Source organism: Felis catus, chromosome B3, assembly GCF_018350175.1.
Source record: "Felis catus isolate Fca126 chromosome B3, F.catus_Fca126_mat1.0, whole genome shotgun sequence".
NCBI classification, from domain to species: domain Eukaryota; kingdom Metazoa; phylum Chordata; class Mammalia; order Carnivora; family Felidae; genus Felis; species Felis catus.
Window position 1 is genome coordinate 59,699,260 of NC_058373.1, and position 12,416 is coordinate 59,711,675.

The following is a 12,416-nucleotide window of genomic DNA, read 5'->3' on the forward strand; positions in this document are numbered from 1 at the left end:
CTTTCCTGAAAGCTAGTCCCTCCTCATCCCAACCATTAGAAATAACACAGACAGCTAGAGCATAGCAAGGAGTCTTTACTAGGACAGAAGGGAGTTGGAGGGGCATCCAGGGCAAGTAGAATGGGCCACATTAGAATGGGCAGAAGTCCTGGGGATCTTGAGTCATCTCCTGAGGATGGGGAATTAATGCTTATTGTGGATGAGAGGTGGAGGGATGCGGATATCCTGGCCTCTCTCCAGACGCCGTTCACAATCAATCAAATAGTTTACTCCATCGATGACCAGCTGCACCAGCTCCACCTGAAGGACACTAATCCTTGATCTCTGCTTCCCACCCTTGAGTTTCCTTCTTGAACACTGATTTACCTTCTCTAGGAACTCATTTCCAATTGTCTCCCCACTCAACCTGAATTTCATTTCAGATTCTATTACATTCCTGGGGCCCACTCACTGTCATATCTCCACCCCCACAGACCTATACCTCTCCTCACTGTAATCCCTAAGGATCTCACCTCTGACTTGCCCAGTCGGTCCAAATTAGAGATGTCAAAGACGCTGCCTGTGGCAGCTGTGTCCACTCCACCTGTGCCACGCTTTTGGAGTCTTAAGTTCTCCAGGATCTTTGGGAAGCGGCTATCCTAGAGGAGAGAAGATAGGGATTGGGGGCCGGGCCATTAGGGGCAGAGACTGGTCCTATTTGAGACTGGTCCCTTTCCCCTGATACTCTACCCACAATGTGTCTGACTCCTTTCCAAAATGCCCATACCCTCCCATCCACACATGACCACCTTCCTTATTCATACCCCTCTCTAACCCCACAACTCATTTACTTTGCTCAGCAGGGGCAGTTTGATATGTACTCCTGCCCGAAGTCCAGTGCCCAGGTTAGACGGACAGGTCAAGATGTATCCCAAACGCTCATTCCACATGAACTCCCAGCCACGCTCCTGGATCAGCCGTTCCACCTGAGTCCACAAAGGCTCTGTTAGTGAAAAGTCAGGGATATTTGAGTCCTCACTTAGCCAGACCTACAAGAACTCTAGAAATATGTCTAGAATGAGGAATTTGGACTGTGAAAGAATGACACTGCTGTTTGTATGTGGGGGGGGGGGGGGGTTGGGTGGGGAATGGTTTGTTATTATCATGTGTACAAGGTAATTTTGATGTTGCAAGCCCATAATGGTGAGATTACAGAAAAATATCTTGTGTGTGGAAGAAGAGACACTTGAGAGAATAAGGCACTAAGGATGATCTAGGGAAATGAGTGGAGGTGGTAAACTGAACTGAGAAAGGAATGATTATTCAATGAGCTCAGCATGCATGGATTATCTTTGCTTTGCTAATGAGCCTAGAGTTTGGAAGGGTTCTTTCACACATAAAATGAGGGTGTAGGCTTTGCAACAGGAAGAGGCAAGAAAGCCTTCTGTTAGCTGTGGAAAGAGCACATGTGAGAAGGCAGAGAGAAAGGTGAAAACAGTCCAGAAGAGCCGGACTCATAGTTATGTGTATACGTGAGGGGGTGGGGAAGGGAGTGTGGGGAGAGTGTTTTGTTTCACTAGAGCTTCCTAATGATGGAAATGACTATTAGAGTTCAAGAGACAGGGGATGTGCCAGAGGATGGATGCGAAGACTACCTCATATGAGTAAAGAGAACCCTGTTTATAGTTCAGAGGAAAAAAAAAAAAAACACGGCATAGGGGGTCATCTTACATGCTGAACAAGGGGAAACCTTTCCATCTAGAAAAATAATAGGAGCTAACACTTATTGAACATTTATTACGCACCAGGTATTTTACATACATTATCTCATTTAATCCCCAACAACCTAAAATGTAGGAAGCCGTATTATCCCAATTTTACAGATGAGAAACCTGAGGCATATCATTTGAAAAGTACTTCCCTACCCACTTACCATCAGAATATGTTATCTGTTATTAGCCAAAAACAATAAAAACTTCCCAGCTAGAATCTAAAAAAAGAGAAGCTGTCTGTCTTTCCAGGTCCAAAATACAACTGTATATATGAGAACATACAATAAAAACTGGGTTTATGGGGACTTCTAATCTAGAATAGAATATGGAGTCCTAATCCATATATGATTGAGGATTCAGTACAGCCACACATTCTGGGACTTAAGCCATTCCATCTTCCATTTCCCCTAGTCTCCCTCCTGCTCTCAGCTTAAAACCTAGACATGATACTTCAGTGAGAATGACAGAATACCTTGGTTCAGAACTGGATGGTTACACTGGAATCATGAACACACCAATCTTTCACTTCCTACGTTGATCCAGGCTCAAACTTTTCCTTATCTGCACACTCCACACACCTCAGGCATTGACACACCAGCTCAATTATTCCATCTTTGTCTTATCCGATAACTACTTTATTTACTACCTTAGATTCAGGACATTCTTTCTATTCTTAGGTGACCATATATCCTGGTTTTCTCTGGACAGTCCTGATATATTGTCCCGGACTGACTGATGGTGATCCCTTTTGCTATCAAAAGTATCATGGGTTGATTGATAAATTATACGGTCTAGTCCTTGGCTTTTCCTTATGTCCTCCCACCTAGTTCCCTTATACATTCTTCTCCAACCTCTTTGAGGCCTCGACAGAATCTTTCAAACACTTTCTTCATGTTGCCACCCTTCTCCATGGAGATGACCCGTGTATGATCCTCTTCATTCACCCAGATCAAGAAGCTCTTCTCATTGTTGTGCCTGAGAGCAGTAAAGACGGAAAGACAGGGATCAAGAGACAGGGCGAGAACTGGGAGAGATATAGGAATAAAAGATATTTACAGATCATGGGGGAAAAAGAGGTAAGGTAAGCCTCATACCAGATTCCACGAGCATCTGGCCAGTCTCGAGCCATTCCTGCCGCAGTCAGCAGTGGGGACACGGGCTTATCAAATAGGAAGTGGTCCTGAGGGGAGTAAAAGGACTTGAGTTAAGAATCTTCACAGTAGCTCCTGGGCCTCTATCTCATCTGACCCACCCTCCCCTCTGACTCTTCTTTCCATTTGCTTCCTCAACCCAGCTTCCTCTCAAGGCCCCTCACATCAATAAGCTGCTGCTGTTCAGCCTCTGTCATCTCACTGAGCCGATAGTAACGTCCAGCGAGGTCACCCTTCAGGCCACTCAGTGCATCCACTACAACACGTTCCACCTCTCGTCGCTCTGCCCGAGTACAGGCTGGAGGAAGGCTGAGTCCCCGGATACTTCGGCCAGTTCTGACTCTTGAGGACAATACATACCTCTCATCAAAGTAGCCAGAACGGATCTAGGGAATAAGAGAAATTAATATAACTCACAGAAACACAGGGGTGGGAACAGAGAGCCTTGGGGAAGGAGAGACCTTAAAGACTGTAGGGGTCCTCACTACATGCATTGGAAGGAGAAGTTCATTGGGCAAGCACTCCAACAGAAGAGGGCATTATGAATCCTCCCTCAAACTGCCCACTTTGGGGTAGAGTCATTCTCACCCACCCTCTCCTCTCCTCTCCCTTCCATATCTGCAGCTCCTTAAGATACAATTCTTCCCCCAAAGAATCTAACCAAAGAAACCAAAACTAAAAGCTCAGCAGTATAATGACTCTGAGTCAGGAATAATTAAGGTGAAAGGATTGGAGAAACAGAATGCTATATATAAGGCAATGCAAATCAGAAGCAGAATATCTGTCCTACCTTGCTGGCATCCAGATCAGTGGTATGTTTCATTGTTCGAGGGTCATATCCATTGTGTCGCTCTTGTATCACAGGATCAAACAGCTCAGCAAATACCTGATGGGGAATTAAGAGGGAGAGGGTGGTTAAGGAGAGAGAATCCCTTTCCAGGCCTTAGTTGTGGATTGATTTCACTGGGTCAGAAAACATGAGTATGGAAGGTCCAGCCTTAAGGGAAAGTGAAGGGTCTTTAGGGGGAAGGAGCTGGGATTACTGGGAAGATGAGTTGGGTCACCAGGGAAACTCTGGGGGCCCCCTACCTCATAGGTCTCCTCATCTCCAGCTACCATGCCCACAGTCTTGATGAAGGGGTGGCCGGGGTTGTCCACGCCAGTCTGGATACACTGATCTAGCGTCCAACCAGTGGGTGTGGTCTTGTCGCAGAGCCGGGCATAGACTGCTGGGGTCAGGTGACTGGCCATGCAGTTGTTGTGCTTTCGGAGGTCTGGGTACTCAGCGCTAGGGAGGGGGTACCCAGTAACCATGGAGGAGAGCACAGGGGGCCTAGACCCAGTGCAGTCAGCTGGGAGCTATCCAGTTAGCCATGTCTGCCTTTGCTCCTTGGGAGGAGGGGAGATTAGGGGGAGGCTAAACCTTACTTAGTAATCTCTTTAGGGACTTTCAGGGTCTATTCTTTCCCAACAGGTCTAGTTTCCTCTGGCTGGCGGGCACAATTTCCCCAGATTTGCTCAGTTATTTCCTACCATTAGCACAACATTAGGGATGGGGGAGGGGAAGACTAAGGAGGGGAATTCAGGAAATGGGTGGTGGTGGGGGGGGGGGGACAGCAGGAAACCAGATGGAGGAGAGCGAAAAGGATAGTTCCTGGTTTCTCAATTAGGGCTTTGGGCAGAGTGGGTGCAGCCAGAACTCACAGGGCCAGAGCGGGTCTTGGGGGCGGGGACTGCGGGTTACAGGTCTCCAGAAATGCGTTAGCCTTATGGTTTTGACTTCCATTCCCAACCCACTGTGGTCTCCGGATTGTACAGCACTCCACTCCAGAGCCTTCGTGATTATAACCCTTCTCTTTTGCCCGGGTCCTCATCTCCATCCCCATCTTCGTTCCCGTCACCACCTCCACCCCCCCCCCCCCCCCCCCCCCCGTGCCTCAGACACTGATACCTCGGGGGATACAGCCTCCGTCGTTCACTGGCGGCCCTTATAGGTTCCGGGCGGAGCAGAAACCCAGCGGCTAGTGACCCAGCTCCAGCCAAAGCCAGGAGCCTGAGCCCCGGGCGGGCGGACAGCAGACGAGAGAAGGGACCAGCCATGGCTTGAGGGTCCGGCTGTGGAATCCCGGGGTGGGAGCTGGAGCAGGGCAGGAACAGGGAGGGAGGATGCAACCAGAAGGACTGAGGACTGGAACTGGGTGCGAGGCTGGAGCCGAAATGGGGGCCGGATTGGAAGCTGGAGCAGGAGAGGAAGACGGTAGCAACCAGACTGCAGGAGAGGCGCAATGAGGTAGCGGCTGGCTGGCGGAGGAGGGAGGTCCCAGCCGCAGTCTCCAGGGGTGGGGCTCACGCAGGCCCCGCCTTTCCGCCTGCCACCGCGCTAGGTATGCGGGGGCAGAGGTGGGAAGCACCGCCAGGTAGATTAGGGGACCCGAGCTTCGCAACCTTTGGCCGGGGATGCCGGCCCACCTGGGTTGAGGTCGCCCAGATTTCAGCACCACGTAGAGGACAGCACCCGACGGGCAGGACCCGCAAAGCCTAATACCCTTCCCCCAAGCCTCTCGGTTTAATCGGAAACCCGATTCGTCACTCTGTGTGGGTGTGAAAGGGTGACATTGCCCAACCTCTCTAGTTTTCGGCCTTCCCCAGCAACCTCTCCATATTCCCAGGGGAGGCGGCAGCGGGAGAAACCGTGGCATAAATACAGATAACAGAGAAAGAAATGGAGAAATCACACAGAGGCATACACTGGAAAAGACACCCGGTGGCTCAAGGTCACCTTTGCTTTAGAACCAGGAAGAGGACCAAGGTGCCCTCCGGCCACACCTGTGCTATTCTTACAAGGTTGTGGAAGGACTCCCTGAGACCAACCAGGGGAACATTAACTCTTATCCCATTTATGCTGTGTTCCCTGCTCCCGATCCGCTCCCACATAGCCCTGCTATGTCCTGCCCCCGCTTCTCATGATCCCCAACTTTTTTCACCTCCACCCTCCTCCCCATTTTCTACTTCACCTTTGATCTTTTACTTCCTCGTGTTTTATCCAGGTTCAGGACTCTTTTCTGCTCACAGGACTCCCTCTGAGTATTCTCTGCAAGCTTGCCCACCTGTTGGTTGTACTGGGTGTAGACCTGGGACTGGGCAGGGAATTGTTAGTTTCCTCTTCCTCCTCTCCCTTCTCTCCCCTCTTTGTAGTTTCCAGTTCCTGGGCTGGAGGGGAGTGTAAGGTGAGGTAAAGGGTGTGGTAAGATGACGGTGGGTAGGAACAGAACAGGCAGGCACAGGTTTCCAACCACCACAAGTGTTTCCTCTCTTGGCTCCCTAATGCTGTTTATTCCAGAGTGTAAAGGGGAGTGGTGTTCAAGGCCAGGGAATCTGTACATTCCTACTGGTCTTCTGTCCTTTATCCTCCCAAGATATGTATTCAGATTTGAGAGGGTGTGTTCCCACAGCTCAAAGTGTGACTTAGGTGTGACTTGACCTTTGTCCTGGCAGTAAAGAGAATGAATGCTAGAGCCAAAATAGAGATGCAGGGGCTTCATATGGAAAGTCATTTAAGCTTGGGTACACATGGTGGTGTTAGTCCCTTCTCTGAGCCATCTTGGTGATAGTAAGATACTTGGAAATCTTATCTGAGAAAGAGAAATTCCCTTCATATTGTCCTCCGGCCCCACTGATGAGATACCATTCTACTCCTATACTCTCGTTCCCTTCATTACTCTCAGGCTTCCTTTGTGTTCCTTTTCCTCCCTTCTTCATTTGTATCCTTAGAAGCTATCCACCTCTCTTCTGTGTCCATCACTTAATTCCTTCTTCTGGCAAGAGAGCAATGATCAGAGAATTGATAGAATTCTGTACTTAGAGTCACTTTTGGAGAGATGGAAAATGTTACCTGTGTTGTGGGGGCTCATTGTCTAGGTTAAGGAGTAGTTATGAATAAGCAAATATAATTACTTGCAATGGTGTATATTTACCCAGATAAAGAAGGGAGATAATCTTCCAACGAAGGAGAGTTGTTATTTGATTGAGAGGGTGGTTACTAAGATTAAAGAGGTAGGGAACAAGAAGAGAGAATTAGAGAAGGAAAAATAAGACAGCCTGAGAAATCACTCAAGTTTGGAGACTAGTTGTCCAAATTTGAGTAATAGCTCCTCGGAGAAAAGATGTGTATTTGTGTACTTTTCTTGTTCCCTGTGAGTCACTGACAGCCACATAATGTATTAATGCTCATTTTATAAAATTATCCTATGGCATACAGGAAGTAATTGATATGTATATGTATTTTATTTATTTAATGATAATAATAACCAAGACTAACATTTATAAAGCACTTTATAATTATAAGAAACTCTTGTATGTGTTATTTCATTTAATTGGATTGTTCCAATGGTTGACCAGGGACTGAGTCTACATTTTTCTGGGGGGCGTGAAGATAAGTTAATTACCTAGATGATGTTTTAATAACTTGTTTGAAGGGCTGGAGTGGTGGAGAGGACATGAGCCTGAGCACGAACTAGGGAAGTATCTATTTCCCTTAGGGACAACCCTTAGAATCATCCCTATCTCATTCAGGGTTAGTATAATGAGGCACCTGACTGAAAAAAATGGTAAGCTCCTTAAGGTTGCAGAGAAGAAACAGGGCAATTGGGATTGTCTTGACTAGGGAAACCTAAGTAAGGATGAAAAGATAATAATAAAAATGGAAACATATACAAAATGCTTTCATATAACCAGTACCATATGATTAGATTTTTAAAACACTCTCTTACAGATGAGGGAATGGAGGCTGAGGGAAGTTCAGTGACTTGCCCAAAGCTGCACAGCTATGAAAGGTAAGACCAGGACTCAAATCCAGGTTTGTCTGGTTCCAAGGCTGGAGGGGTAAAGAACAAACCAGTGTGGATATGGGAATCATATTGCCCAGTGTTCCATGTACATCCATTTTCTTGTCTTCTCCATAAAAAAGTCTTTGTTCTTTCCCTTAACTTTCTGATTTGTTTCTCTCTGTCTCTTTTTGTCTCCAGTCTACCTATCACTCCTCTACATCTGTTAACATTTCAACCAACATTTATTGGTTCTCTAAGTATATCATACCTCTTATGTTTTAAAAATCAAACAGAGGGGCGCCTGAGTGGCTCAGGGTGTTAAGCATCCGACTTTGGCTCAGGTCATGATCTCCCCTGTTCCTGGGTTCAAGCCTTGCGTTGGGCTCTGTGCCGACAGCTCAAAGCCTGGAGCCTGCTTCACATTCCGTGTCTACCTCTCTCTCTCTCTGCCCCCCCCCTCCCCCGCTCGCACTCTGTCTCTATCTCTCACAAAAATAAACATTAAGAAAATTTTAAAAATAAAAAAATAAAAATCAAACAGAAAACCTGGTTTGTCTCAGGACGTGCAATGGCACAAATTGTGCCTCTTTTCTGCATCTTGCTTCCTCTCTGCTCTTCGTCTCAGTGGAAAGTCTCTGTCTAGACCAAGCCTCTGGGCTGTGGCGACACAGAAATCAGAGGAAGGCGAGCATCAGGTTGCATTCCCTCCCCACAGCCACTAGGGGCCACCCTCCTCCACGCAGAAGTGCGGGCCAACGCAGCCTGACTTTGTTGCCGGTGCGCGCCTTCCGCTGATTGGTGACACCGCAGGGAAGCCGCGCTTTGATTGGGCTGCTGTCAGGTGTCGCTGCCGGCAGGTTCGGCTGCGCGAGCGCAGGGAGGCGGGTGAGCGAGGGCCGGGGGCGGTGGGGGAGTGGCTGGGGGCTGGGGGCGGTATCTGAGGGGGTGGGCTGAATAGAGTGGGCTTGCTAGGTGCTGAGGGCCATGGTTAGTACTGGCTGGGGGCGGCTTCGGGAGGAGGCCCTCGATGAGGCCTCAATGTCTGCGTAGGGAGAGTAAGGCGGAGTAGGCGGGGGAGGGCGAAGGCTGGTGGAGTCGCATCGGAGGGCAGTATTCGTGACCGGGAGCTGTGTGAGGAGACACACCGGAGACACACCGGAGGGGGTCAGCAAGAGAACAGAGGGGTGTGAGGATTTGCGGAAGAGGGAGTCCTGCGTGAGGAGCGGAGTCAGCCCGAGAGAGGGTCAGGGTGGGGAGGTCTGTGTGAGGAGGGGTGGAATGGAGTCGACTCTGGAGAGGATCAGCTGCAGGCAGGCGTTGTTACAGAGAGGAGGGTACCCTGGAGAGAGCTAATGTGAGGACGGAATTGATCTAAGGCAGTCTTTGTGGGAGATCATTGAGTGTTCCATATAAATTGTTACCAAGTGTGGTGACTCATTTGCGGGTTTGGAGGGCAGTTTAATGTTGGAGAATCACTGAGTGAGAGGATTACTTGGATTATTAATTGGATTCGTTGATCAGTGATGGGGGAGGGGGCAGCAGTGTCTTGAGTGGTTGGGGGAGGGTCCATGGAGAGTCATTGTTGCAAATTAGGGAAAGAAGGGAGTATGAGTGAGTTGGTAGAACAAGGGCTTCAGCCCAGTTCATCCGTGTCAGAATAAGGGTCTGTGTGAAGGATTAAACGCTGCATTCAGAAAGAATTTAGGGGTCCACTGTGGAAGGTGAGAAGGAGCTAGTGTTGGTTGCCTGAGGAGTTTTACTGTGTTGAAAATATTCCTGCCTGGACTCTGTATTGATGTGTCCCCTTCACCAGTAATGGTGCCCTCCATTAAGTGCATGGTGTTTAAGGAAATTAGAGGACTACTGCAAACAGCCCTAAATTCTAAGGGACCAAGAAGTTACACAGTTTACCCTCCCTTCTGCCCCACCCTCTCTTCTCACCTACTTATCTTCTCCCCTCCTCCCATCCTCCCTTTTTTCCGTCATTTGCATTGATTCGGCCTTGGGAGTGAGATTGCTTTAGCCTAGTGTAGACTGTGAAGTTTTCTTTTGCAACAAAGTATTGAAGGAAAGGGGGATGGGAAGAAGGGCCTGGAAAACAGGGGAATGGCTCTTGGAATACCATATTAAATCCCAGCTTCTCTCAAAGGTACATTTAAATAAATCCTGTCTTATTTCATAGCTGTTTTTGTCAGGCTTCTATTTTTGCTTTGTTAACTATAAATTTAGGCCTTTATGTATCTCTTTAGCCCCTTAAAGGATCTGTGAACAGACTCTTCTTCCCCATTCTGTTACCATCCCCTGTTACAGAGTTGTAAAAGATTTTCAGGAAAAATGACTACATACATTCAGTAGAAAATCAGGAAGGACTTAGTGGAAAAAAAGGGTGAAGGGTTAGGAATCTTAGACATGAGGGAAAGCCCCTGCTTCAGATAAAGGATAAAGGGTGCAACAAAATTCTGCCTGCTTGGGTCAGGTCACTAAAAAGGGGTTCAGAGATAAAGCATATGTATAAGACCTGCAGTACACAACTGGAAATGTTAAGTCTTAAGGAGAATGTTGTGACCGGCCTGTGGAGACAAGCAGATGGTAAAGACTGGGGAGGTCAAGGTCTATACAAAGGTTAGCAATAATTTTCTAATCAAAGCTGCAAATCCCACTGGGAATGGTAAGGGTTTAAAATAAAATACAAAATGTAATTGTTGAGGACTATTTTATAAGTCTGTTAAGATGATCCATTTACTTAGAATGTGGTGTTCATTAGAGTCATTAGTATTTCTGAGAACTTTTGGAGAATGTGAAAAATTGCTGCTGGGTGACTCAATTTTATTTTTGGAAACAAATAGTATATGTATCCTCACAATTTGGTATTAACAAGTGTTGACCTTTTGTGTATTTGTTTCAGATTTTTTTTTTAATTTTTTTTTTTATGTTTATTTATTTTTGAGAGACAGAGTGTGAGTGGAGGAGGGGCAGATAGAGAGGGAGACACAGAATCCGAAGCAGGTTCCAGGCTCTGAGCTGTCAGCACAGAGCCCGACGCGGGGCTCGAACTCATGAACCACAAGATCATGACCTGAGCCCAAGTCAGACGCTTAACCGACGGAGCCACCCAGGCGCCCCTGTTTCAGATTTTTAAAAAATTGAAATAAACATTACAGATAAGGTTGTAAAGTTCCACTCAAATCCTTCTCAGTTCCATTTTACCCTGTCCTCAGAGGTAACCAGTATTATGAATTTGATGCTTTTCTTTTCAGTCCATATTTTTAGACCTCTACTAATTATGCATACAGTCATAAATACATGTAATATTTTTTATTTATGCAAACTGAATTGTACTGCAATGCGTGTATTTCTGCAGTTTGTATTTGGAAGCTGTCCATATTATTACAGACATCTTTTCTTTTTTTGAAAGAGTGAGCACGAGATGGGGAGGGGCAGAGAGAAGGAGAGAGAACCCCAAGCAGGCTCCATGCTGTCAGCACAGAGCCCGACGTAGGGCTTAAACTCATGAACTGTGAGATCATGACCTGAGCCACATCCAAGACTCAGACGCTTAACTGACCGACTCACGCAGTTGCCCCTGATTCATTTTTTAAAACTGCTGTTAGTCTGTCATTTGTATATTCTACCCTGTATTTATCCATTCTACTTGTGACCTCTGAGTTTTCAGTTTTTCCCATTACCAACAGTGAGTTTATGAACATATTTGCACGTTATGTGGGAGAGTTTCTTTACAGCAGAGATTCTCATCCTCGGCACTACTGATATTTTGGACTGGATAATTCTTCATTGCGGGGGAACATCCTATGCATTTGAAACTATTAAGCAGCATCCTTGGCCTCTACTCATTAGACACCAATAGCACCTTCCCAGTTGTGACGACCAAAAGTGCTTCCTACCAAATGTCCCCTGGCCAACAGAATCACAATTGGTTAAGAACCACTATTGTACATGTGTATATGTAGAAATGGAACTGCCGGATTATTCTAATCCAAGTGTAAGTCTTAAGATATTCTCACTGATGAGGGTGCCTGGGTGGCTTGGTTGGTTGAGCACCCGACTTCGGCTCATGTCAGTGATCTTGCAGTTTGTGAGTTTGAGCCCTGAGTTGGGCTCTGTGCTGACAGCTCAGAGCCTGGAACCTGCTTCGGTTGTCTCCCTTTCTCCCTGCCCCTCCCCCACTCATGCTCTGTCTCTCTCATTCTCAAACATAAATAAACATTTAAAAAAAAGATATTTTCACTAATAATGGCTCTAGGCAGAATTTTTTCCTACTGACACCTTGGCCTAGACCCGACTTGGGTCTGTAGTACCAGGAGATGGTAGAGAGAAAACTGAAACTTTATTTTGAGAATGGGTTGGAGGCTGTTGTATGGATGCCTGTATCCTCAACCTCCCAGTTAGCACTAAACCTCTTTCCTTGACAGATTTTCTAGACTTGGGCATCTGTCTTTTAAAGTGGAGCACATGGAAGAGAAACAGGGAACACAGAGGATTTTAATGTTTTGATATAATGCTTAGAACATAGAGTGCCCTCAATAAATTCTTTTTGAGTTAATCCTTGGTAGGAATGAAGATGAGGGTTAAGGTCAAAGGCAGCTGTGCTCTCTCATTTCCTCTGCCCTTGAATTAAATCCCTGAGTTCAACACTACTGTGGGGAGGTGGTGAAGGGATAGGAATGTTT

At 46.8% G+C, this 12,416-nt stretch overlaps 2 protein-coding genes across 23 annotated transcripts in view; one reads left to right on the top strand and one right to left on the bottom strand.

Moving 5' to 3' along the window:
- Positions 1–55: 55 nt before the first annotated feature.
- Positions 56–6,142, bottom strand: CKMT1B (creatine kinase, mitochondrial 1B). 4 transcript variants are annotated; one of them, XM_023255438.2, is made up of 10 exons: positions 6,010–6,142; positions 4,854–5,138; positions 3,992–4,190; positions 3,693–3,788; positions 3,067–3,288; positions 2,846–2,931; positions 2,603–2,726; positions 831–965; positions 513–638; positions 56–300 (listed from the first exon to the last, which is right to left on the bottom strand). In XM_023255438.2, the coding sequence occupies exons 2-10, from the start codon at positions 5,000–5,002 to the stop codon at positions 184–186; spliced, it is 1,254 nt and encodes a 417-aa protein (XP_023111206.1). In that variant the 5' UTR covers positions 5,003–5,138; positions 6,010–6,142; the 3' UTR covers positions 56–183. The 4 variants fall into 4 exon arrangements, with proteins under 4 accessions (XP_023111206.1, XP_044915362.1, XP_011281331.1 ...); XM_045059427.1 differs by having other exon boundaries at positions 4,854–5,039; positions 5,917–6,140; XM_011283029.4 differs by having other exon boundaries at positions 5,917–6,137.
- Positions 6,143–8,522: 2,380 nt separating this feature from the next.
- PPIP5K1 (diphosphoinositol pentakisphosphate kinase 1) overlaps positions 8,523–12,416 on the top strand; it is a 43,910-nt gene continuing 40,016 nt past the window's right edge. For 5 of the 19 annotated variants that reach the window (XM_045059433.1, XM_045059440.1, XM_045059436.1 and 2 more), the window contains exon 1: positions 8,931–9,877. The gene's annotated coding sequence lies outside the window, so the exon portion shown is untranslated. Of the gene's footprint in view, positions 8,614–8,718; positions 8,893–8,925; positions 9,878–9,943; positions 10,351–12,416 lie in introns of those variants that run through there. The other 14 variants (XM_045059435.1, XM_045059437.1, XM_045059441.1 and 11 more) reach the window with 8 other exon arrangements.